A 26,130-nucleotide genomic window follows, 5' to 3' on the forward strand; every position below is an offset into this window, starting at 1 on the left:
AAAAAAAAAACTTTGAGTAAACTGCAGCAACAGTTACAATTATACAAACATCCTACACAAATGATCTCTTTAAAATGTTAAAACGTCCCAAGACGAAAGCATAAATAAAGCTGTAAAACGGGATCATAGTACAGTTACAGTACTGGTCCACGGTGTCCCTCACTCCATCTGTTCCCTTTAAAAGCACACGCTGAGCTATGCTATCCTCTGATCCTGTAGACACAGGCAGGGGAACCCTGTTAGTACGTTAGCACACAGGAACATGCTATGCATTCGTACAGCTACAGTGTTACGGCTTCGGGCAGAATCCTCTGATAAATCAACAATATCTAACCTTAACCTCATTAAAATAAAAATTAAAAAAAAAAAAACAGTATTTGGCTGGCTGGACCAAGCCTTTTTCAACCTTTATGTATTATAAAGAAATGCACTTTTCTGTGTGTTTGGTATTGTACAATGCAAATGAGAACAGGGCCATGTATCTGATGCTTATTTTTCAGACGAATATATGATCCCAGTTGCCCTCTTTTGTATAATTTAGCGAAAAAGAAAACCTGCATTCATCAAGGTGAAAAAAGGTTAGATTTTTGTACACGTTAAACAGCCTCTACGGTTAAAAACACGTAATAAGTGCACAAAGCACGTACAAGTGATCAGCACACTTCAACGTGGCCTTTGACCCCACACACACACACAATCACTGCGTTAGAGAGCGTGGCTGCGGTCACGCGACCGCCACCATCGCCAACCGCGCATATTTACACCCTTTCCACAGGTGGGACGAGGCCCGCCAGCCGCGAGAGAGAGAGAGCGAGGGAGTGAGAGAGCGAGCGCATCTCACTGCCCGAACGCCCCCGCTCTCTAGAAGAGGCCACAGTCCTTCAGATTGTTCTTGATGATGACGTCGGTGACGGCGTCGAAGACGAACTGCACGTTCTTGGTGTCGGTGGCGCAGGTGAAGTGCGTGTAGATCTCCTTGGTGTCCTTCCTCTTGTTCAGGTCTTCAAACTGACACTGGATGTAGGCAGCAGCCTCCTCGTACGTGTTGGATCCTGTCGAGGGGGGGGAGACGAAAATCACACACCCTTTAGATATTAATAACCTGGCAGAGGGATGTCACTTACTGACATTACATCTACATTACTGTCATTTAGCAGAAGCTCTCTTCCAATCCAGAGGTTACAATTTTTTACACGTTATCCATTTATAAAGCTGGATATTTACTGAGGCAATACTGGGTTGAGTACCTTGCCTGAGGGTACAGCATCAATGCGGGGAATCGAACCAGGAAACCTTTTGGTGATGAGCCCTGCTACACTTACCATGACACTACACTACACTGCCACTTTTACACTTAATGCCCCCTTTACCGCTCTCAATGGTTTGCTTAGAAGAAAGCGTCATTCAGGGAGGCTTACAGAGCTTGTACTTCTGCAAGCATACACTCTGATCAGGGATCCAGGTGGATATTTACTGAAACCTGAACTCTACACAACAGCTGCACCTCTCTCTGGATTTCAAACCTGCCATCTGCTGGTAACAAGTTTTCAATCCCCTGTGCAACCCTAGCACTTCGCAGTCACAGTCCCACTGTAGAATTCGTTTACAGCTGCAGATAATATTTCACTGCACGGTACACATGTTGGTCCTATATTTTCTCTTTCACAACATCTGCTTCACAGACAACCTGTAAAGAAAAAAAAAAAAAAAAAGATCTCTTTTTGTTGCATACCATTTACAAGACCTGCCCCTCTAAGAGGCTGCTGTTTACCAAAACATGTATGCGTCCTACTGCAGGGTACAGGAACAGGGGCCCCCGGGGGTTTCGAACATACGCTTTTCTGGCGAGCGGGGTACCATTAGCGGCATGCTCCGCCGCTGCCCGTGCTGTGGTTGAGAGCCCTTTTTGTTTTTTTTTCCAAGGAAGAGCGCCGAGCACAACTGAACAGGCAGCGCGTTTCCATGACAACAGGAAGTGTGTCACGCGCCGCGAGGGGAGCGAAGGGCGATTTCGACAGTGATGGAGTGCTGTTGCGCAAATAACAGCATCCAGCCATTGCGGTGCCTTATCTCCGCACGTCCGAGTAAAGGCCGAACGGACGGACCGCCGGGCTGGTGAAATATCTCCGCTCAACCTCTCACGCTGAGTAAAACCCCAGCAACGGCTGTGGTGTGTGAGGAAACAGGGCAGCAGACGGAATACACTGCAGCGCTCGCACGTACTGACTCTGGATCAGTGGACCGTGGGCTGAAGCCCAGTAGAGGGGCATAACTGTTGCACTCAGCTGCAGCCTGTGTGTGTTACACACTGTGGGTGTGCTGCAGTGTTAGTGAGCTCAGCACGTATGCAGTCTAAGTGTAACTCTAAGGGAGGCAGTGTAACATGGTGGTACGGAGCAGGGCTTGTAACTGAAAGGTTGCTGGTTCAACTCCCTGTTGCGGCACGGCTGCTGTACCCCTGGGCAAGGTACTTAACCCTCAGGTGCCTCAGCAAATATCCAGCTGTATAAATGGACAACATGTAAACTGGGTAAGAGCATCTGCATCACGTTATTGGCCTTCAGCAAAGTATCCCACAGAGGTGTCTCTGCACACAGAGGTGTGTACCTGCGTACTCCGGGTAGCAGATGGTGAGAGGGCTCCTCTTGATCTTCTCCTCAAACAGGTCCTTCTTGTTGAGGAAGAGGATGATGGAGGTGTCTGTGAACCACTTGTTGTTGCAGATACTGTCGAAGAGCTTCATGCTTTCGTGCATGCGGTTCTGTGGAGGGAACAGCGGAGGCGTCAGCACGCGTGAGAGCAGCCTAACCCTTCTCTGCTGTGGCCCCGCAGGAAGGGAGAACTCCGCTACGGGTAGGACGTGAGCGACGGAAATCCAGACAGCTGATATGGTATTTTTTGCTACAATTACAATGAGATCAGCTCTCCAGATTCAGCATGGCCAGCGACGAATGGGAGTTTACATAAGCAGTATCTATACACTGGCAAAGGAAGAGTCAGGACCACGTGCTGGTGAGGTTACAGTCTCCTTTTAGAGGTGCATGATGGGAAGGGGGGAGGGGGGTGCACCAGCTCACCATCTCCTCATCCTCCGCCAGGACCAGGTCGTAGTCACTCAGAGCCACGCAGAAGATGATCGCCGTGACGCCCTCGAAGCAGTGGATCCACTTCTTCCTCTCGGACCTCTGACCTCCCACGTCAAACATCCTGGGGAAACACACACACACATGCATGAACACATGAATGCACTCACACTTATGCAGGCATGCACATGCTCACACACACACACACACACACACACACACACACACACAAAACATGTAATCAGGCTTGTGCACACATACATGCATGAATGCATGAATACAGACACACACACACATACAAACAGCCACACTGCACTCCTAAACACACATACATACATACAAACACACTCAAACGAGCAGTTAAGGGATGCAGGCAGACACAGCTCAGCTTAGACCTTGAGGCATACTGCGCACATGTCCAGACATGCAGCTCAGCATAGCCACCAGGGGGCTCCACACAGCTGTACAGGGTGTGGGGTGTGGCTGGAATTTCTGTGCTTTAGGGAAGGCTGGGCTGGGCTGGTGGGAAAGGCAGGGGAGTGAGTGGCGCACGGGGTGTTACAGCTGGACGAAAGGGGGAGTGTGCGTGTGTGTGCGCGCGTGCGTGTCCGTGTGTGTTTTTTTTTGGGGGGGGGGGGTTAGATGGACTCCACACCTCATCATGCTCAGGCCATAAGAACAAGCCTTCAGCACCTCTCAGCTGCCCCGTGCCTCTTAACCTTCAGCCATTCCCATAAATTACAGCACCCGCAACAGAGATTTATGACACCGTTCAGCGCTCGTAGAGATGCTCGGTTCTGGCACGAGTCCACAGCTCAATTCCTCGGGATCCCACTGGGACCGCCTCTAAATACCGCAGAATGCAGGCAACGTGCAGAGAGACCAGTCCGCTTCCCGACTGCCCCGCCCACAGGAAGCGTCCTGCAGCGGGCGGGGAGCGAGGAATCCAACCGACGGCGCAAAGGCGAGAGGCAAGGCGAGACAGTGCTCTCAAACACTGATCCAGGATCAGTTACCCAAACCATTCTGAGCTAATAAGACAACTGTCCCAGGGTGATCCCCTTAGCACAATCTGTGCTCAGACTGAAAACATGTTAGCAATGATACACAGCACTGCGTGAATCACCTCTCTGATGAGCAAACACCCTTAGCCATGGGTGATGAATCTTTTACCACTTCCCACATCACCCGTCTATACTGCCACAGTCAAGCACCGTTCAATTTACTGCACTTCACAGCTAGCAGGCAGTGACAGGGAATACCACCTGGCTGTTCCTAGTACAGCTCCTCAACCACAGCTCTGCACAGCTGAAACACACAGCGTGTTCGCTCTGGCTGTTCCCAGGTCAGCGGTGCTCCACCTCTGACTCAGCAGACACTCACTTGAAGTGCAGGTCCTTGAAGGTGAAGTGCGTCTCCACGATGCCGGTGGTCTTGACTCGGGTGCGAAGGACGTCCTGCTGGGTGGGGATGTAGGTGGCCTGGGCTATCCTGTCCAGGTCGTTCAGGTAGCTGAAACACAGGGAGGAGAGCGGGAGGGTCACCGAGACAGGTCTGGGATTACTGGAGGCGGGGGCTCATACGGAACATATCCACAGCTCTGCTCTGATTTAAGAGAAACAGCTATGGAGTGGTGATTCTGGACCACTGTGCCACTCATTCCAATGACCGGATGGAACGTAACTTTAAAAAGGAAGACCCCTGAAGGGAAACATACTGCCTGATGTCTGATTCGTGCTCACTGTTTCAAGCTTGTTTCCAACAGCCAGTGAAGCCACCTCATGTGATGTCATTTTTAGTAGTGATAACCCACCGCTGGACAGAACCGCTGGCCACTTGTGCAGACGCTGTGGCTCTCTAATTCCATTTGGGTCTCTCTCTCTATCTCTCTCACATCCTCGCACACACAGAGCAGAAACACACAAACACACACACACACACACACAGCAGAGACACACTCACACAGAGCAGAGACACACAGATAAAACACACACCCTGAAGGGAAAGTGAAAGAGCGCTGAGGAGAAATGACAAATGGCCTTTAGCCGAAGATTAGCAGCAGCAAACAGCACGCGCTGTAATCTCCTGCTGGTGAGGCTATCTCTGCGTATTTCTCTGCAGAAGATTAGAGCACTTTCACACTCCATAACCATTACTCAAGAGGCCCGCGTCGCCATTCCGCAAAAACAAACCATTTTCCGCTGGCCCGGAACACAGACATCACCATGCCAACGATGCGCAACCATGGTGGGAGTGTTTGGGGACGGAGGCGCAGGCGGCAGGGACAGAGAGGGGAACTGCGAGCGTTCTTACAGGTGTCACACTGGACATGACAACCTTCATGATTCGAGCGGTGTCAGAGGCAGGACTTTGCGTGGAGCCAGGCTGTATGGGATCTATCAGATCACAGAACGCTCTCAGTGCTTAACCTTTTCATTGGCTGCCAGAAATAAGCTTGCGCAGTCAGGCTAAATCATCATTTCCATCCATCTCACAAAAAAGCTAGCTATGCAGCACAGAGCAGATATGCGGCCATATTCAGCTTCTTTTCCTTTTGAAAGCATATGCAGGCTCTGATGAGATGTACAAGCCCGACTGTTATCTAGTGGTTTAAACTCTAGTTATAGTGGGTTATAACCCCTAACAAACAATTCGAGGCATCTGAAAACACCAGTAAACAAATTTCACAGGACTGACAGCAGGTTCTAGGTTAATAAGCTGCCAAACTATGTATAACAACAGTATCATTATGGAGCAGCCCTGTGTGTGCGTGCACGCGTGTGTAGGTGCCTGTGTGTGTGTGTGTGTGTGTGTGTGTGTGTGTGTGTGTGTGTGTGTGTGTGTATGTGTGTGTGTGTATATAAGTGTAGGGCTGCAGACAGAGCCTGGGCTGCAGGAGGACACTCACTATGCGGCGGAGTCGTTGAGCTGGTACTCCCGCGAGCGGCTGAAGCAGGCCTGCACCCCCCCGTCCTTCCACAGGCGCTTAATGACCCCCGCCAACTCCGCCGTCATGAAGCCCTCCTCTGCCGAGCCAGCCAGGACAAACAGCTGCCTCGCGTCGTCCTGAGGGAGAGATGCTGTTAGTGCCACCTTCATCATCATCATAACACAGACAGCTGCCCCATGGCTCTGAGGAAGGGCTATTCTCAGTTCCACCTTCATCACCATGACCACCATCACTATAACACAGATTCATTATCCTGAGGAATAGCTTCTCCCAGTGCAACCTTGTTCTCCATGATTGTGAAAATCTTCATGACCATTATCAGGAGACTAACAACTGCTGTGTCCTTCTGACAGAGGACCTTCATCATCATCATCATCATCATCACTACTACTATGCTGACACTGGGTCTTAGTACTCCTTCACCCCACTGAGCCAGATCGAATCAACACCATCACAGTGTTTCTCTCACACACACACACATACATACACGCACGCACGCATGCACGCACTCACCGCGCGAGCGGGGTCTCCGAAGTCGATCTTGAGGCGGCCCATGGCGCGGATGATGGCGATGATGGACTGGATGGTGTTGCTGTAGACCACGGCCTTGTACTGCTTACACTCCTCCTCTGAGTACCCTGCCTCATGGATGATCCTGAGAGAGGGAGCACACCCACTGAGAAACTCCACAACAATATCACAAGAAAATTCAGACTGAAAGTAAATATGGAAGGAGATTAACAGACGCGCTGATGCTGGCATCTTCTACTGTTACAGACACTGATGCAGTTGCTCGAAATTTTAATAGGAATAAGGGGCTTATGACAAAATACATGTATCGTGCCAACATACTGTATGTATATATGCCTCCTGCCCTCTAAAAACACTAGGAATCAGCAGGGGGGGCGGTGCAATCTAACATGCAATGCTACAGGAGTTAATGTGAAAATCTAAATGGTAGCGGGGACTTACTTCATCTGTTTGACAATTGTGCTTTTTCCTGACTCCCCAGCACCTGAGAGAGAGAGAGGAAGGGGGTGGGGGGAAAAAAGAGAAACACTTTCATTGAACAGACAGATACTCCAAATGCTGCATATCTTGCAGAATTGCTTGTTTATTGAGGCCAGGACTCAGAGAGAGAATCTGGCCACTGTTTCCCATCTTTCCATTGGTGCAATGATCAGGTGTGTTTGAACTCCATGCCCTCCTCTGAGTCAGGACAGGCCTCTGTGAGCCACTTTGGCCTGCTAAGGGTACGTGCGGCTCACCCCGACAGCATGGCGTGCGTTTCAGACTGGATCTGTGGCATTCCAGTGCAGGTACGCACCTGTAGACACAGCACGCACGCACGCACCAAACCCCCCCCGGCCAGCACATGCTGCAGTCATTAATACTACCCCCCACTTTGACACCTACACCTGACACCTGAGGGGAGGCACAGGCAGCAGCAAACAGGACCGTGTAACAGGACGTCCCGCAGACCGCGGGGGACTAGCGGTGAGCTCGAATAGGATGTACTATTCTAGAGAAGCCAAGCAGCAGACAAAACTGCCCATTCACAAAAACAGCCTAAGGCAACTCTAAGCACTCTTACTTAATCAGTTAGGACAATGAATAAAAATACATAATAGGAATAACAATAAAAGCACAAAGCTGTGGATCTGTGCGCTTCTGTCCTGGAAGGCAGCCTCAGTTCTGTGGCAGCATCACTGACGATACAGGCCTCACTTTCTCTCTCACGCTTCAGTGCCGCTAGCAATGTTAACCCCTCCCTTCCTAACGCTGGCTGAATTATCCCTTCTTATTCATCAATCAATCAATCACACTGAATCCAATAATGAATCCAATTTAAATTCCATCATTGCTTATTACCTTGTACACTCTTAAAGTTGTAATTTTCCTGAAAGAACTTTAATAAAACCTGTCAATTTTATCATCATTTCTATGCATTTCTATATCTGTTTACTTCTGTTGGTGTACAGTTATTAAAAAAAAAAATTGTAATGAGAAAAAATAAAAGCGATTTGTGAGGGTGCAGAGGATGGCAGCATGCGAAGCCTTAACGACTCTGGCAGTGTGGAAGAGTAATCTCATTATGCAGCCCGGTCCAGAGAGAGAAGGCTGCCTGACGTCTCCATTACAGCAGGGCCTGGACTGAAGGCTCCACTTCAAACGCACTCAGCTGCGGGCTCCTCCTCTCTCCGCCACCACCATCTCTGCTCTGCCCAGTCTCTATGGCATCAAAATGAACTGAAACACAGTGAAGCAGCCGGAGTGTTTAGTTAAGCCTATAAATAAGCCTTGTTTCAGCTACTCGGTTCGTGACACCAAGCACTTTCCCCTGGGGTTCATTTTCAAATATAGGTTTTACTATGTTTTACCACAAAAATTAAAATTACTTTTAAGGCCTAACAAAATACACAACTTAACTGGCAACTGTAAATAACAGCTCTCTCTTTTTTCAACAAGGACCCTTAGGCTGCTTTTAAATCTTCTGAGAGGTTTCTGTGCTGCAATGCTGCCAATTATATACAAACATAACAATACTACAACATGCTGTTGCGGAGAATTTAACAAAGGCTATAGTGCTTGTAGTGTGCACTTTCTTTACTGGTGTTTTCACACCGATCCATAAATTGTTCATTTCGCTATCCAGACACAGTGTAACTCTAATAAACACATTAGCCTGGAAATGTCAAAGGGAACACCACTTGTGCATTTACTTAAATGCATTTACAAGTGTTTGCTTAATTAATTTAAAGTAATTATTATGATTACTTAAGAATTAAACATGCAAAATTTGGAGTCTTTTTATTCAATTAGATACTGCAAGGCAGCTAGTACCAACTTCCTTTTCTTATCCTCCTACATGCAAACCAATTTGCATTTGATAGTCCCTGCTGTTTGTGTGTGTGTGTCACTCAAAGCATGCCTATAATTTAAATGCAAGTCAACGAAAGTTCAGGACCAAAGACGGTGATGATGGCTTGTAAAATATATGCATGAAAAAAAAAAAAAACATTTTCCACTTGCAACATGGTTCTAGACTATAATAATATAAAGACTATAATGTCTGGCTTGAGCCAGACATTATAGTCTAGCAGAGCGTCTCTAGCAGAGAGTCTAGCAGAGCGTCATGAGCCACAGCAGAGCTTTGCTAACAATAAGGCCTGACAAGTATCACACACATGTGGAAGAACAGAGAAAAATCAGGAAGTCTTGCATAAAGAGAGTCAGGATATAAAAGAGAAACCAGGCAAGAATCAGCAGAGATAAAGCATCTCAGCTAGGCACACAACACTGTAGCCTGCCAGGGACTGCTACGAGCTATCAGCATGGCAGAATGTGAATCTCCCTCCAGCAACCCCCACAGCATGGCCAACGCAAAACGCAGAGCCAATCAGAGATCTGAAGGAGTCATGGCAGAAGCTCTGGCTCCAGGAGCACCCAGAGCATGGCTAACACAACACACAGATCCGAAGACATATCCCTGGGACACAGGGAAGTGACTCTACATCCAGGAGACCCCAGAGCAGGGCCAACACAACACACAGAGCCATTAACAGCTCAGAGGAAGACAAAACAGAGACATAGGCCTGATCAAATCAATAATCAATAATTCAACAAACCACAGCCAAAAAAAAAATCTGTTTATTATGTTGATGGAGTTGGGGTGTCATCACTGTAAGCTCCCCACAGCTTCCTTGATTGGCACATCATCTTCTGGCCATGTGTCAGAGAGCACCAGGTACAATACCAGAGCTGCCTTGAACTATGGTGTAGCAGCGGTAAAGGCCATGTTCACTGTGATCTTCAGTATTAATGGAGGAGCTCTCCATCATTATAACCCCCGGCCTAACTGGCAGGGTCAAAACCAAGGGGCCTCTACAGCCCGAAGGTTCCTGCATTGCACCTGTTCAACAGCAAACTGCAAAGATATGTGTCTATAGCAAATGGTGCATTATGGGTAGACCTGTCCTATTGGCTTGCTTCTTTAGAGAAGCCAGCACCCCCATGACCCCTGGTTTTAAAGTCCCACCTCCACAGCCCTTGTGGACAGGAGGACCATGAGACTGCGGGAGGAGGAAAAGAGATGTGACAGAATTCACAATCTCGCCCACCCTGACGCTGGCGCTCGCTCGCACGTCACGCTGCCATGGCAACCAGCCCTGCTACTGAAGACATCTCTAGGCTGGGAGCTAGGCGACAGAGGCAGAAATGGTAGCTCTGTGAGGTATGCACCTGCTTTAACAGCGCAGATGAACGCGGTTACCGCAGCTTTTTGGACATTTCCCCACACAACCTTCATCCTGACACAGTGCCTGTAGTCGGTCCCCAGCACACAGGTCACTGAGGGGAAACGCCACTAACCTTGGAGGAGTCATCAGGACAGCTTCCTGTTTCTGTCTCTCACTGGATGCGTTTTCTCCCTGTGAGCATGAGACAGGGCGTCTGTGGACGGCCCTGTCTCATGCCTGCCTGTGAGCTGTCTGTGGAAGGCCCTGTCTCATGCCTGCCTGTGAGCTGTCTGTGGAAGGCCCTGTCTCATGCCTGTCTGTGAGCTGTCTGTGGAAGGCCCTGTCTCACAGGGCTTCCTGCTGGGAGCTGGAAATAGATAAGTGTGTGGGACTGCAGAGATGACTCCTCTCAGACAGACCCTCTCCAACCCTGTTAGAAGGCACAGTCCTGACCCACAAGCATGGGTGGACTGACACATGCACACACAAACACACACAAACACACATGCATGCACATGCTTCATCCATGCCCACAATGACATCACCACACACACTCAGCTCACATCCCTGCTCACAGGTACAATGGTGTCTCAGCTGGGACTGGTCACATGATCCACAGTTTCTAAGGCAACACCTTCAGACCAGCAGGGCCTTGACTCTGACACTCTGCACACAGACGTAAAGAAACCCTCCAGAGTGATGGCAGAGAGCTCTACCTCAGCAGGAACCTATCCTGAGAGAATCATGCCAGCAGAGGACACATTATTTTAATTAATATGCCACCGCTGTGGTCCTGCGCTCCCTGGAGGAGCCTGCTGTACCCAGCCTCAGGCCTCCAACGCCAAACCAGCACTGCTAAACGGTCCCGGGTGAGAGTGAGAGCGAGGGCACCACGCCCCTGTTCAACACCCCCCGCATCACTGGTTGGCTGACTGCTGCTCCATTGGCCATTTAGAGCTTAAGGTAATTACACAAAGGAATTACAGACTGATCTTTGCAGAGGGAAGGCATCACAACATCTAATACTAATAGACTTTATTTATACAACAAGTTTCATACAACTCATTGCTGCCCGAAGTGTTTCACAGAAAAGATAAGAAATACAAACGTGATGTAAAAACAATGCCCAAGAAAAACTAAAAATAGTAAAACATCAAGCACATAAAGGATGACAAAAATAATAAGACCAAGAACAAATAAAAAGATTACACAAAAAGAATAAAAGCAACCCGTGTCAAACTTCACCCATTCTTTCTGATTTCAAAAAGTTAAAGCACTAGAATCAGTGAGGGTTAGAATGAGGCTTCATGAATTCCATAAAAGGCGGAGTCACATGCATCAATGACTGACTTGAACCAATCACAGTGTTCTATTAGACAGATAAAAGCATTGGTAGCACAATGTAGCTCCACCCACAGTGGGGTTCCTAAAGTCTGACTCTGCCATTAGTGGCTGAAGAGAGTCACCAAAAAAAGTCAGAATTTAAGTAACTGCAGAAACTGAGGAACCCAAAAGGTTATGATGCACTTGAAGAGGGATGGAAATGGATGGAAATTAGAAGTGCTCTCATCTACTTCGTCATTCATTAGTATGGTAATAAGAACGCAAAGTTCAGCTTAGAGCCACCACATCCAGTGTGATTTTAGCCATAAATTAGCCTTGATTATAACAGCCACTTGAAGACTGCTACGAATGTATCGAGCACAAGAGAAGCAAATGGTGTTTAACATGCAGATTTTAAACTCCTTTGTTTTGTATGGCCAACTGCTCACTTTTAAATAGTTTCATTTTACACAAACATCCTGGCTGCATTTTAAAGATAGCCTGCAAGATCCTTCCCCCCCAAAACATATAACCTTTCATGTCTTATGGCTTCGATGGAGCATAGAGTATAAGAGATAGTGATCTGAAATTCAATGAGTATTTCTGAGAAACATTGTCACGTTATTGCCATTACGGCAACATATTCACTAACAGCATCTGAGAGGCGACAGGCATAAAGCATTAAGATCTTTGCGCATCCAGACGGGACAGCTGGAAAACTGCCTTCACCCCCGCAGGTTATTTACAAAGCCGACAACAGCCTCTGTGTTTACTCTGGTGACATCACGGGCCCTTTGGCCCTCATCACACAGACTGGGACCTTAATTATGCCAGGGTCTCACCTACACAGCAGATAAAGAGAGAACAGTCACAGTGCCAAATCTGTGGCTTTAATTTTCGGGCTGATCAGCACGCCTCTTTGGCAACCTCACAACTGCAACTGCTATTATCGTTACAGAATATTAGAACTCCCTAAAAAGAGGTTTTTTTTTTTCGTTTTTTTGTTGCCGATGTCAGCACTCTGACTGAATTCCCATCTAGGAAGAGGTTGGTGCTGCATGCACAGGATTGCAAGCACTGTGAGTTTACGGTGTACCCCCTATGACTGCTGCTCGATTCTTCAGTCTAATCAAATGCTTCGGGGCCTGGAGCAACTGCCATGCAACAGCACACCAGCAATGCGCTCCCAGCCAATCAGAAAGAGGGGGTATATTCTACGGCTCTATAAAGGCGTGAAGGCAAATGAAAGAAGGAAGTCTTTAATCCCGTCGCCGTGTCAGAGCCGACACGTTAGATTCATCAGCTGCCAGCCTCCCACTTTCTGCTTTTAAGTTTATGAGTCACACGCTCTGAGACAAATGCAGGAAATTACCCTCCGCGCCATCGGGAACATGCTGTTGATGGAGAATGGAACGTTTCCTACATTGCCCCTCAGATTTACGGGCTACGGCGTTTTACAAACAGTGAGTCACAAAACACAAAGGTCCCTCGAAAGGCATGCCGTGATTATGATGCCAGAGTTATGACGACGATATTGACAGATGCTCCACAACACACGACAAACCTTAAGAACTTAAGATGATTACCATTTGTTCTGTGTGTGACAGGGTCTGTTCTGTCAACAATCAACAGCTACCAGACTCTTACCTCGAGGGTGTAGTGTGTAGCTCAGAGAAGAGCAGATCTCCAATAGCCTACACAGTGAAGGGTACCGGTTTGGAAAGGGAATCACTCTGCTGTCTAACATGGGCAATCTTTAATTTGTTTCACCATAAATCATCTAGGATTTTTTAGTTATCCTATTCACACAGACACACGGGGACAAGCGCAGAAGCAGCACCTGGTTAACCTGCTTGCAGACGGCCCAGCGCTACTAGTGGTCAGGGAGCAGTGGTCAGGGCAGCAGTGTGGAGCAGTGGTCAGCATGGAGCAGTGGTCAGGGCAGCAGTGTGGAGCAGTGGTCAGGGCAGCAGTGTGGAGCAGTGGTCAGTATGGAGCAGTGGTCAGGGCAGCAGTGTGGAGCAGTGGTCAGGGCAGCAGTGTGGAGCAGTGGTCAGCATGGAGCAGTGGTCAGGGCAGCAGTGTGGAGCAGTGGTCAGGGCAGCAGTGTGGAGCAGTGGTCAGGGCAGCAGTGTGGAGCAGTGGTCAGTATGGAGCAGTGGTCAGGGCAGCAGTGTGGAGCAGTGGTCAGTATGGAGCAGTGGTCAGGGCAGCAGTGTGGAGCAGTGGTCAGGGCAGCAGTGTGGAGCAGTGGTCAGTATGGAGCAGTGGTCAGGGCAGCAGTGTGGAGCAGTGGTCAGTATGGAGCAGTGGTCAGGGCAGCAGTGTCAGTTTCATGCCAAACTCAGCACAGAGTCATAAAAGCACACACCCCTCTTAACCTGGTTCCAATACACTTCATCTGCACTCTTCACACGGCTGGCCTCCTGCTCCCCGTCTGCAGGCCCTGTACACCCCGATTCCATCATTTCATCAGCCCACAGCAAGGGCAAAACTGCAGCTCCTCAATTTTTAATGCCGTATGGGGTAAGATCAGTTTACCCAGCTTCGGCTTCGTTTGTGTAGCCTACTCGACCGTTGCCATCCCTGCTGGTAATTTGAACAGGCCATCTGTGTTACCTGGTAACCACAGATGCCTCAACTACGCAGAGAGCAAACAACTCAAGGTGTTCTAGGTGAATGAACGCGCCTCTCTCACTGCGGCTAGCATGATGGTCTTTACAAAACGGAAGAATACTTACACTTTTTAAGTTGTATATCATTTTGAACTAAAAATAAAATAAAAATAAAAGTAAGGTCTTTAAGTAGTATGGCTAAACACTAGGCTATAGGCCTATATGAAACAATGGTCCACAGCCTTACAACAAGGTTTAGAGCTTTGGAGTTTAAAGGCAGGGTAGAGTACCATTCCTACCCCTATTGCAGGGTATTACACACAGTATGCTACACATCATAACCATTTAACCCATGGAAGACAAATACAGCTTATCTTTACAAAGACGACCGTTACACGAATTGCACAGGTAATTTATATCTATATAAACTGAAAAATCGTACATTTTAAAAACACACATTTCATAGATGCAAACCATTTCAAAATGTTAATTTCAATATCATCAGTTGTCCACCTAACTTAACCTCCCTGTATTGATGCATATTTATTCTATCATATTTTCCCCCTCTAGTGTGCTCTCATTTCAGCCATTTACTTTTATGTTTTTCCATCTCTATGAAATCTCTATGACCGGCAGAAGATGGCACTGAACAACTTCCATGACAGAGAGAAAGAAGAACTGTTAGCATCTGCTCCATGGTGTTGAGAGCTCTCCACAGGCCTGAGTATCCCACCTAACAGACCATATTCAATGCATGCAGCTTTATCACACCAACAGAAACTCACAAGCCATTCACAGATATTGTTTGCTTTCAAGAAGTGAGGCACAATATTAAGATAATGCACAACTAGCTGGAAATTAGCTTAAGCCTTATCTGATTCCCTGTTCAAACTTGGAATCAACCAGACTTAAGCATATTCCTTCATGGGGTGATTTTTACATCTTATGCCCACTGTTTTAGCTGGTGTAAATCCAAAAACCTTCTCAAAACCCTTGTGAACCGTTATGTGAACTGAAACGGACTTCCACGGTTGAGCATCTGGGAAAATACAGGGCGTATTTCAGTGAAAAAAAAAAAACGTGCATCCGCTCACTACTTACAGGGGACACATTTACAGGATGCATCAAAGAAAATCTTACTCACGTCTGGGTTCCAGCCAGCCCAGGCCAAGAGTTGCTGTCAAGAAGGTGGGGGAAGTGCCAGACAGAGTGCATACTCAAACTATTTACTCAAATTATTCATGTATTAATCCTACCAAGGGAATCCACAACCACGCCTATCTGCATGTAAGAAAAGCAACACATTCATTTTGCCACAATTAACTACCACATCCAGAGTCTGACGCAGCACTATGTGGTAATGCCCGCGGTGTCGGTGCGTGGGGCTGGTGGTGAAACTCCATTTGTTTCAGCACAGGAGGGGGGAGTGTACTTCCACTGGTGCTGGGTGAGAGGGACGGGGGCAGGGTGTGTGTGGTCAAGGCTATCTCAGGATTCTGAACTGCCCCCCCTGCTGTGTCTGCGTAAGGCCCACCACACAAACACGAGGACCACCAACAAAAAAAAGAAAGGGTGAAAAACTGCGATAACATCCGGGACATTTCCCACATCTCACCCAGTGCCACGAAACTCTGCTGGGAAACAGCACTGGCGAGGACTATGAGACTATTCAAACGATAATAAACGACGCAACTTCAAACAAATCCCCTAAAATCAAAACATGTGGATACCAGCTTTGATTACCTTCAATGGTGGGTGCAGAAATCCACCAAAATTGTTTTTTGTTTTAATATTTGGAACTTCCGCACACCAATTATTCAGTCCTAAAAATGCTGAGAACAGCAGTAGCCAAAAGTGTTGAGCATCGTTTTAAAGATTTATTTATATTTATTTAATCCCTCCAGACCTCCCTACTGACTTAACCAATGCGTCACATTCCACCTCTCTGGGCTTTGCTACTGATTGCTCTGGAGAGACTCTGCACCACCTCTTAACTGCCTCTCACCCAGGGTCACCCAGGGATCTGTGCTTGGACCCTGCTCATTTTCACCATAGCAAATCCCTTGAGCCTGTGTTTACTTGTTATGATTTTTCCCCGGCACTGTTATGTTGATGACTCTAGTGTTTCTCTCCTTCCCTCCCGCCCACCCCGACCCCCCTCTGCTCCGCTGATACACAGTTCTCATCACTCATCCCTACCTGCCCCGCTGACATCGCGACCTGGATGACTCACCATCACCCGGGGCTAACCTGTTCGAAGCTGACCTCCATACCCAGCCAAGTTCAGCCAAGTTATGGCCATGTACTGTTTTTTTTTTTTCTTTCTGGAAATTCAAAGTCACCGCAACTCTAATGCGGCGCTGTGTACTACGACAGTTTTTAAAATGAGTTGGGGGAATTTCTGTAAAAGGTGTTTTTTATGGTTCCCTTGTAAGCAGTCACAGGTAGAAAGGAAAACATTTTAAAATTCTCTCGACACCTCAGTAGTGTTTTTTACCCCTCAGATCCATCACACACTGGCGCACTTCATGTGGGATAATCCTGCCTAAGTTTCAGAATGCACAATAACGCACCCACGTTCAGACTTCTCTGGAAATCACTCGGAATTCTCCATGCACGACGTGGAAATTTTCCACGGATTTCGGGTTTCGAAACTTATGTTTATGTAAACACCGTACGGAACTTCTTTACCTTGAAAACCTTGGCAGCGGGATATTTAACATATCTTATTTAACATATAAACAACTAGCTGCTCTCCAAAGCCAAGACAGTATTACTTGCCATGGTCCTGCTGGTTTGCTGTTCTATCAAAAGCCTGCCACTGCAGACAACATAACGTTAAGACCTTACGTTACCCTTAAATCATAAATATAACCATGCCTCATTTACAAATAATTTCTTCAATGAATGTAGCTGCCATGATAAAATAAATGAACCCAATATCTTGGATAAAGAATATCCATAAAAGTATTATAAATGACCGAAAAATAAACCCCATTAGCGAAATTCCCTGGTAACACCGTGCTAGGCTATGAACACATTCGGCAGCATCCGCAGCCATTAAGATACCGTACCGGCTGCGGGCTAAAACAGAAACTTTCACCATCCATTGCTTACAAGCGAGCCAGGAAACGATGGCGTCTCAAAAAAAACGAGCATCACACAAAATGTAAACGCGATTTCAAAAATTCCTCAAACAAATATTTCCATCGATGCAAGGGACATACTTAGATCAACAGGTATGCGTCGCCAAACCTATATGTCCCACAATCTTAGCTTTCGTTAACTACATCAATGATATCTCCTGATATACAACATGAGCTAGCTCCCTGAGCAGAAAAATGGAGGAAGGGTAACCTAACTGACATTAGGTAAATTCGCTATGTAACTATGTAGTCTGTATTAGCCTTTTCTCGCCAAAATATAATCAACACACAGAACATGCATCTGGGCCTTTAAAAATGCACATCGGTACAAATGGCAAACCAGAAATCCTTTGCTAAAACAATTCCAGCTAGCAAACGAATCAGTATGTCGCATGTGAACCCATGAAAACAAATATAAATGAACGAAAACTGACCACTGGTATCATGCCTAGCAAGCTAGCTAAATTAGCTACACTTCCGTGCTAGAGCACAGTAGCGAAGTTTGCTGGCTGGCAACCAGCATGCGTTACGCTGCACACACCAAACCGATCGCAAACCCCCACTGCCTTGCCTTTGTTCCTCGCATTCAAAGAAAAAAGCTTACGCTTACAGTATACATTTAAAGTGCACTACCAGCTAACGGCAGATAACTTAACTCCGTTTCTTGATGAACGTAACAGATGTCTGGATAAATCTTACAACGCCTCCACTGACTGCCCCCAGTCAGTCTAACGTTAGCTGCGAAACCACTCCGCTTTTAGATAGCTAAACGTTAGAAGACCAGTCTATATGAAACAAAATTATTTTAGCAAACTGCATGGCCGACTTCACGTGTGTGTTAGCTAGCTAGCTTGGTAGTTTGCGATTTAACTGCGGAAACCCCACGGTGGCTCGAAGCAGCCACGTTGTAACTAACAGGTCACCGCGGAAAGTTTACCAAAATCTCCCACTTCTTACCGAGGAGGAGTAACTTGACCTCCCTTGCGGCTTTCTCTCCGTCGTCCCGAAGATTCCTGTCGATCATTTTACTGCGCTCCACAGCCGCCTTATCCTCCGTGCTTAATGTGCACCCCATCTTCGCACTGATCCTTAGAACGGCGTCAAAATTAAAATATAAAATATGCACGGTTTCAGCATGCAAGAGCAAAAAATACTCCCCGAAAACCACACGGGCGCCCTTGCAGCTCTAGATCACCGGACGCGAAAGAATCAAGCGACTTTCGAGCGGTAGCCGATTTTGTGCTACAACCTGTGTGCCTTCCGCGATTGTTGATGGATGCGTGTCTTAGATCTCAAAGTATATTTCTTCCCTTGATGTTGCTCAATGGGAAAACGGTGGTAGAAACCACGGAGACGCTCCCACTCGCTGCGCGTCCGTCTCCGCATTCAATCACCGGGTGATCGCTGCTTCCTGTTCTCATACACGGCTGCGCGTTCACGCGTGCTACCGAGCGAGAACGCGCGCATTTTTAACAGAAGACAGGTTTGAAATTGCGTTGTATTTTGAACTGGACCGTGTGCATCCGCAAATTTAAGACCTTTTTTAAAACTGTGACTATCATATGCAAAGGACATCGTCTTATCGAGCTGCTGCTGTTGACGGGACAGTCATTAAGATCAAGATTTGGTTTTATGACCAGCCTTGCAAGGTATAATTTAATTGTAACAATGGTTAGTTGTAACATTTTGTTAGTAATCCAAAATGATTGATTATTTATGAGATGCCTCATGATTAAGATGTTTTGGATTGTTAATCTGATTTCAAACATCCACATTTCGTGCGTTACTGGCCCACAAACTCAGAATTGTCCACAACATAATGCATTTAGTTGCTTCATTTAACTTGTAATTAAGTGACACATTAATAGGTAAAATGACATATTCTGGCATTCAAAACTGGACATGAAGAGAGACGACAGCGATGTGTATTGCTACAGGTTTTATAACGTTTTCACGGCCAAAATCCAAATAATTCCGTAGTGTCAAAATTGCTGTATTTGAATCCATCACGTGCACGGGATTAAAATGATTATTCCACTAAATATGTTAAAGGAAACATTTAAAGGTGGCTGTGACTAGGTCTACTTTGTGAGCCATTCTTAATTTCTCTGAAGAAGAGCGTCTGCCAAATGGCAGAGACTAACTGTTAAATGTTCCACTGCTCCCCTGATTACCCATGACTGCACTGACCGATATTCACATATTCTGGTGGTTATGCAGAGAGCACAGAGCAAGGTGTGCTTCCAAGCAGTGATGCTTACATGTTTCTGTCTCTCAGAAAGTGATGTCGTTTGTTTACCCAGGAATCCCATGGACACCCGTCTTTCCCTCGGTTTCTCAGGGCCATTACTCTGAGAGCATACCCATTTCTCCACCATTATTACTGTCTTCGAAGGAATGATTCAAGCAACCAGTGGACTGAGGAATCCGTGCCTGGAATTATCTGATTAATACACAGACACAATTTCTACTAAATTGTTATGTGGTTAAGTTTGCAGGCATGTTCATTTCAGTAGTATTTGCAAGAAGTTTTGAATTTAGTTCATTGCATCTAGATGTGATATTCCTATAATACTGCTGCAAATATGATAACTCACATTCATAAACATTTTCATTCAAACAGGGAGCATTTATTTCGAAGCTTTTTCTGCACTTTTGTAGGTGGCACATATCTACTGACAGTGTTGCAGTGACAATGATTAATGTTGTGGCAATATTGTGAGAATGTAGCTGTGTCTTGCTAGGGGTGTAACCACTTCCTGAGCTGGTATCGGCCAGAAGAATCTGTTTCTTTTGATTCATGTACAAATGAGTCTTTTTTTTATTGGTACGTTCATGTTTCAATATTTGATTATTCTTGTTATGTTTGTCTTTGTCCACTCCGAAGTCATGTGACTTCTTCTCAAGGGCAAATACAGCTCTGTTTCTCAGTCACCTGTATGCACACCGTTACCATCCACTTAGCGCAGCGATACTGTTTTTATACGTACAAATTTCCTTTAAAAACATTCTGTCCATTAAGAGGTTGAGTATGAGTGACGGTCCACCGGCTGAGTAATTGTGAAAATTTCATTTGACACGTGTGTCTGAGTCCGTGCGTGTGTGTGTGTGTATTAGAGCCGGGGACCTTGGTCTCTTGTTTCACGTTATTATCATTGTCTCCATGGTGATGGCTCGCTTCTCTGCTGTCTTCCCCGTGTCTGTGTGCTTAAAGAGGTAGCAGCTTCCAGCCATGGCCTCTCATTCCTATCCAGCCCTTGCAAACCACGCCAGGTTCTTCTCTAGACATGTGAGGTGTATTGTGTTCTAGTCTAAACTTTATATTTGCTGTCTGGATTATGATGAACGTCTTTGTAGGTGGGGGTGGACTTCCTGTGAGCCAGGCCAACGCTCCTTTTTTGGACACTGCTGAGTTTACCTTTTTCCCTTTGTGGAGAGGTAGGCCAGCGTACCTCACCTTACAGGTGGCCCTCCGTTGTGTCTGGAGCGAGGAACGCACTGTGCTCAGAGTCAGAAAGCAGTTTGTAACTGTGCTACCTCCATCAGTGTAGGCATTAATAACTTGTGACATTAACACAGGCAGAAGGAATGAGCATGCTACGATCACTGATAACAGCAGGCAAATGGGAGCTATATTGAGTCTAGTTTTTATTTTTGGGTGTGGAGGTGGGGGGGCAGCCTTGAACTGGAGTTATCATGCAGTTATCTTGATCTTGCATTCACAAATTCAGTGTTTTTTAGAGTTGTTTGCTACACCACTGATTATAGGTAATGGAATGGAAAAATCAAGTTGTGCTGATCACAAGAATCGTGCGTGCGGTAACCTGGTTTCAGATATGCAGGGGTGAAGTGGTTTTTAGTGTCGGGGTTATTTGGTTCCCTTATTGGGTTCAAAAATTATGTTGACGACATATGATACCACAATGGTGGGTGTCAGGATGCTTACCAAGCTGTGGGATAGATGGATCACATTGTCAGATCACATGCGGTGTGATAAGTAGGTAAATTGGTGAAGTATGAAGAATATTTAGATATTTTTGTTTTTGAGTGCTGAGATACATCCGCATGTAGTGTTTTTAAATTCACTGCAATACAATCTGTTCACAGCACAAGGAAGGAACTGTACACCACTAATGCAGTCACTATGTTGAAGAGGAGGCTGTGTTTTGTGAAATGTTAGGACTATTGTTTGCCTTTCTTTTCACAGCATTTGGCATTAAAGACATACTTTCATTGTTTACTTCACTTTGCTACTTTGCTAAGAGCTATCTGTGTCATTTTGTATTTTAAGATTTTAAGTTTTATCTGTTTTATTTATTCTCTCACACTGAAACTCGTTCTAACCAGCAGAAACTGGCAGAGGAAAGCATAAACCCACTATACACCTGCTTGGTGTGTAAGATGACTGGTCACAGTTCATCCCTTAGAGTTAAATTATCTTTGCAAAATCATGCTCTTTGGTTTTATTCTCCAACAGAGATGCAATTGGTTTTTTTCCCAGAGAGAGAGAGAGAGAGAGAGAGAGAGAGAGAGAGAGAGAGACGGAGCCTATTTGAATATGTCCGGCCAAATCACGAGACTAGACTTTCCGAGAACACTATCAGCCTGAGCTTTCACCCCTCTCACGCCCATGCTCCTCTTGGTCTCGGACATGCGCTGTGCTTTTGGCTAAATATGGTTTTGCATGTGAAGCAGCGGCTTGAATAAGCAGAAAGCAGAGGATCGATACTGTTTACACAGCCACGTAGATGCACAATCAAGGCGTTCCAGAGCTCCCTGTTGCCACAAGCAGCCTTCAGCAAAGCCGAGTTCGACGCTCTGTCTCTCTGTGTCTGTCCCTTCATGTCTGCAGTTATTCAGGGGTACATACCCCCCAAATCATCTAAAGCTGTAATTTATCTCCAGTAAAATGAATTACTAGTATGATAGAGGAGAAAGATGATACGGTTTTGCAATTTAGTGCACACCATATTGTTTTAGTCCCCTTGAGATACAAGCATTCCTCATCAGTACAACAGACACCGTGGAGAACTGAGCCTTTGCTAAAAATAACACATTTATCTCTGGTGCAAGGAGAACATTCACAGCTTACTGGAGATATCAAAGCTGTGTGGTTGCTTTCATTTTCGGAAGTGTAAAAACCTCTCCTCAGGGAACAAGAATAGATGTTAATCTTTCATGAATGTTTACGGATTGTTTTTCTAGGTTTACAATAGCAATAAAAATTAAAATGATGAAAAACAAAACATCCAGGGGAATTCCTTGGCATAAAAACATATCACCTGGCTGGGGACATGTGGTTCCTGAAACTACAAAGGGAAATTTACAAGACAAATAATAAGATTATAAAAGTCCATAAGGGAAGCCTGCTGAATATGAGGATTCTGAGATACAGACTAAGACACCTGTCTGCTTGGGCACCGTCCAATCAGATATCGTCATAGTGTATCCGGCTAAGGACGGCTACGATCACGAGTGCTGAATACATAGAATTTTTGATTGTTCCTGAAGGTTGGACCCAGGGCAATTGTGGTCTATCTGGTCACAGGGGTGGCTGAACATTCAGCCCTAATTTACAGGGGAACACACAGAGATATACAGGTACGCAGTGAATGGAACAAGGGCGCCCTTCCACTCTCTCGCTTTACATAACATTTCCATTTCAGATGGCGGAGTCAGGAAAAGCATGCAAACCACCGCCACAGCCTTCTGAATGTGCTCGTGCGGCGATATTTCCCTACCCGACCACATAAAGGCCAGGTGCGGGACAAAAGCAGTCCGGCACAAACAGGACCTGTGGCAAACCTGTGGATGTCACGGCACGCTAAGACTTAACAACCCGGGATGACACGCACGCGGAGGCCGACGCCCCCTCCGCCGTTTCCACGCCTTTAACCCTTTCACCGGCGGCTCTGGATGCCACCCCAGGGCCTCACCACGTTTACATAAACACTTACAGCCTCCAGCTGCACGCTGCCGTGAACCGATTCACACTGACTGTGCACCTGGGTAAGGCGCAGTGTTGAAGACATGCGCACTCATTGGATGAGGTCATAATGACAGAGAGCCTCACATGGTTATTTCTCAGCTCGCTACTCACCGTTGTGGTCAAAGAGGGAGTGCTGGAGGAACCCCCAAGCTATGGACTTAATGGAGCTCCATTTCTGCCTTTCCATGGAAACTATGACTTTGTCAAGTGTCTGTGAATATCACACAAGTGACATTATTCAAGCAGGTTTTAATAATGTTCTTCTTTGTATCTTACCATATTGCTCCCCCTCAACACATCAGCAGGTATTAGTACTCTTCAGCTTTTAATTTTGCCAGGTGATACTGACAAATGAGGAAGGCTGATGAATTACCTGTCATTTAGCTAGCTAGCTGTAAATCTGTTATTTGAAAAAGTGTCAACGGTTTTCCTGATTTGAAGCGGAGAATGTGTCTTTTTGTTTCGGATCTGGTGAGGTACAGGTTTCAAACAATTATATTTCTATCCAGCCCTGGCTGAAATCTACATGCTGCACATCTCACAGTTGTTTTCAAATTAGTCAACTGGTGTCATTTAAATGTGAACCTTAGGGCAAAAAAAAAAAAAACAATTTCAACCATAAAAAAGCATCCCATTTCCCAGCATTGCTGAAAGAAAAAATGGCAAAATCTACACAGTAATGAGAAAATACACATCAAACTCTGGGCTGGGAACATCATTACATTCACAGCGATGGTATGCTGCAGCATTGTTGCTAGTGTGTAGTCTCGAAGCTGCGCAATTTTCAACCTGGCAAAGGTTCCATGCTGATCTGTATTGTGCTGCCACAAACAGTTTACACGGGAGTGGATACCAGGTGAGAGCTCTCTCTGCCATCACAGTGCAACTACGCTGGGAGAGAATCGATTCAAGAAACACACCACGGCCTGGCAAAGCGAATCAACGAATGGACTATGCCGAGGAATATGAGAACGAGACAGTGCGAGGTGTCCCTGGCGTTCAGTACCGCATGTTCTCACGGGAGAACACAGGCAGTTACTTCTGATAGAGACTCACCGGCTCGCGTTTAATCTGAATGAACTGGCTCCTCTGGAGCAATCAATAACACAGTGTATTGGTTTACTGCTTTGTCCCATTCGCACATTCCGGGGAACGCCGGTCTTTGTCCTATCTGGCGGCACACAGTCACCTCGGTCCCGGGTAATATGCAACAGCAAGCAGCAGGATGTGTCAGATTCATGTCACCGAGCTGAGTCAGATTAAAAAAAAATCTGTCTGAATCAGACATAGAGACCGGGAGAGCAAGAGAGAAAAAGAGAAAGAGAGAGAGAGAGAAAACACTTTTATGAAACAGATTGGACAAGAGAGAAAAAAAGAGAGAAAAAAACACTTTTATGAAACAGATTGGAACTCAAAGTGCCACATGTCTCACAAAGCAGTTTGTGAATCCAGAACATGACTCACAAGGTAAATTTTTCCATTAGTGTAATTGTGAGGCCTGTTAGGTTAAGATACAGAGAGTCATTGAAAGGTGCTAAGATAACTATCCAATCATCACCTTTGTGGTATGAACAGCCAGAAAGATAATAGTTATTTTCTCCACGCCTCAGCATCTTTCTCTCTCTTCTCTTGCTCTCTTTCTAAAATTAGATCAAAGTTCATCATTCATCCAATGGTCAAAACAAAACCCCTCTGTGTTAATTTTCATCTTATTTTGAAGTTTTTATGAGCATGATGTCATAACCTTACACAGATTCAAAGGAGCATTACATGTAAAAGGTAAATGATCACACCCCAACACTGGTAGCTTCTGTGCAGGCCACATGTGAATTGCAGGGAATCAATTAGTAGCTCGTTAGGGGAGTGGAGCTCGTTAGAACACGGGGCCTCTGGGCCGGCCTGATTGCTGTGTGTGCTGACTGAAAGTGGCAATGTGCAGTGCCAAGACCCTGGGGGGTGGGGAAGAAGCTCTGGTACCCCCCCCCCAGAGCCTAAACACTGCACACACTGCTGACAGACACACCCTTCTGTACGATCTGTCATTTCTCTCTCTCGTGTTTTCGTTCTCCTCTCTCTCTCTTTCAACTGAGAGAGTTGGAATGACAAACATACATTTGTGTTGCCAGTGCAAAACAAACATTATATGGAATACATAAATGGTAAAGGGATAGAAAAGACTACAAAAAAATGAGCACAACACTGTTAATCACCTCCCAAACACACACACAAAGGGTCATGCACACACAGGCACACACATACAGGTACATACAGGTATACGCATAAACGCATACACACACCGTAGGAACACAGGTAGTGTTACTCTTGTGTTGTATTGTAATTTGTCTAAATACGTTATTCTACATTTCAAAAAGAACCCTGCTTAAAATTTGTAGCTAAATTCTGTATTACGGCCTTTGCACTTTGATAGAATTAAGCCATCAAATTGATAGTAACTTCTGGATCCTAGTCAGTCTTGACATCGCTGTGCAAAAGCTCTAATCAGATGCAAAATTATGAAAAGATACCAAAGAATTCCATACGTATGACACTTTCAGAACTGTACACCTAATTACTGTTTACCACTAGAGGGCACTAAGTACTCACAGTACCCAGCAGTGGATGCTGTGGTGGATTTGTGATTTTTTTTTTTTCTTAAAGAAGCTCTACCACACGGTTTGACAGCGGTACCCAGTGACAATGAAAATCCTTCCTGCGGCGTTTTAACCAGGAAATCCCCCTCATATAAATGTTCTAGTAATTCATTCCTGGTACTCCTAAAAACACAT

General features: G+C 46.0%; 1 protein-coding gene across 1 annotated transcript; it reads right to left on the minus strand.

Moving 5' to 3' along the window:
* Positions 1-384: 384 nt before the first annotated feature.
* On the minus strand, positions 385-18,768 carry gnaia (guanine nucleotide binding protein (G protein), alpha inhibiting activity polypeptide a). The gene is made up of 8 exons (XM_036517604.1): positions 18,313-18,768; positions 7,006-7,048; positions 6,547-6,688; positions 5,992-6,149; positions 4,467-4,595; positions 3,078-3,207; positions 2,608-2,761; positions 385-1,052 (listed from the first exon to the last, which is right to left on the minus strand). Exons 1-8 carry the CDS (start codon positions 18,428-18,430, stop codon positions 862-864), a joined length of 1,065 nt encoding a protein of 354 aa, XP_036373497.1. The 5' UTR covers positions 18,431-18,768; the 3' UTR covers positions 385-861.
* Positions 18,769-26,130: the final 7,362 nt, after the last annotated feature.

Source organism: Megalops cyprinoides, chromosome 23 (assembly GCF_013368585.1).
Source record: "Megalops cyprinoides isolate fMegCyp1 chromosome 23, fMegCyp1.pri, whole genome shotgun sequence".
Lineage (NCBI taxonomy): Eukaryota > Metazoa > Chordata > Actinopteri > Elopiformes > Megalopidae > Megalops > Megalops cyprinoides.

Bases quoted from the DNA above. Each gene is read 5' to 3' on its own strand.
- gnaia (XM_036517604.1), bottom strand. From the start codon at position 18,430: ATGGGGTGCACATTAAGCACGGAGGATAAGGCGGCTGTGGAGCGCAGT. The intron at 7,049-18,312 runs GTAAGAAGTGGG...TCTCTCTCTCAG, and splicing joins GGTCAAGTTACTCCTCCTCG to GTGCTGGGGAGTCAGGAAAA. The intron at 2,762-3,077 runs GTGAGCTGGTGC...TTCCCTCCACAG, and splicing joins TGGCGGAGGATGAGGAGATG to AACCGCATGCACGAAAGCAT.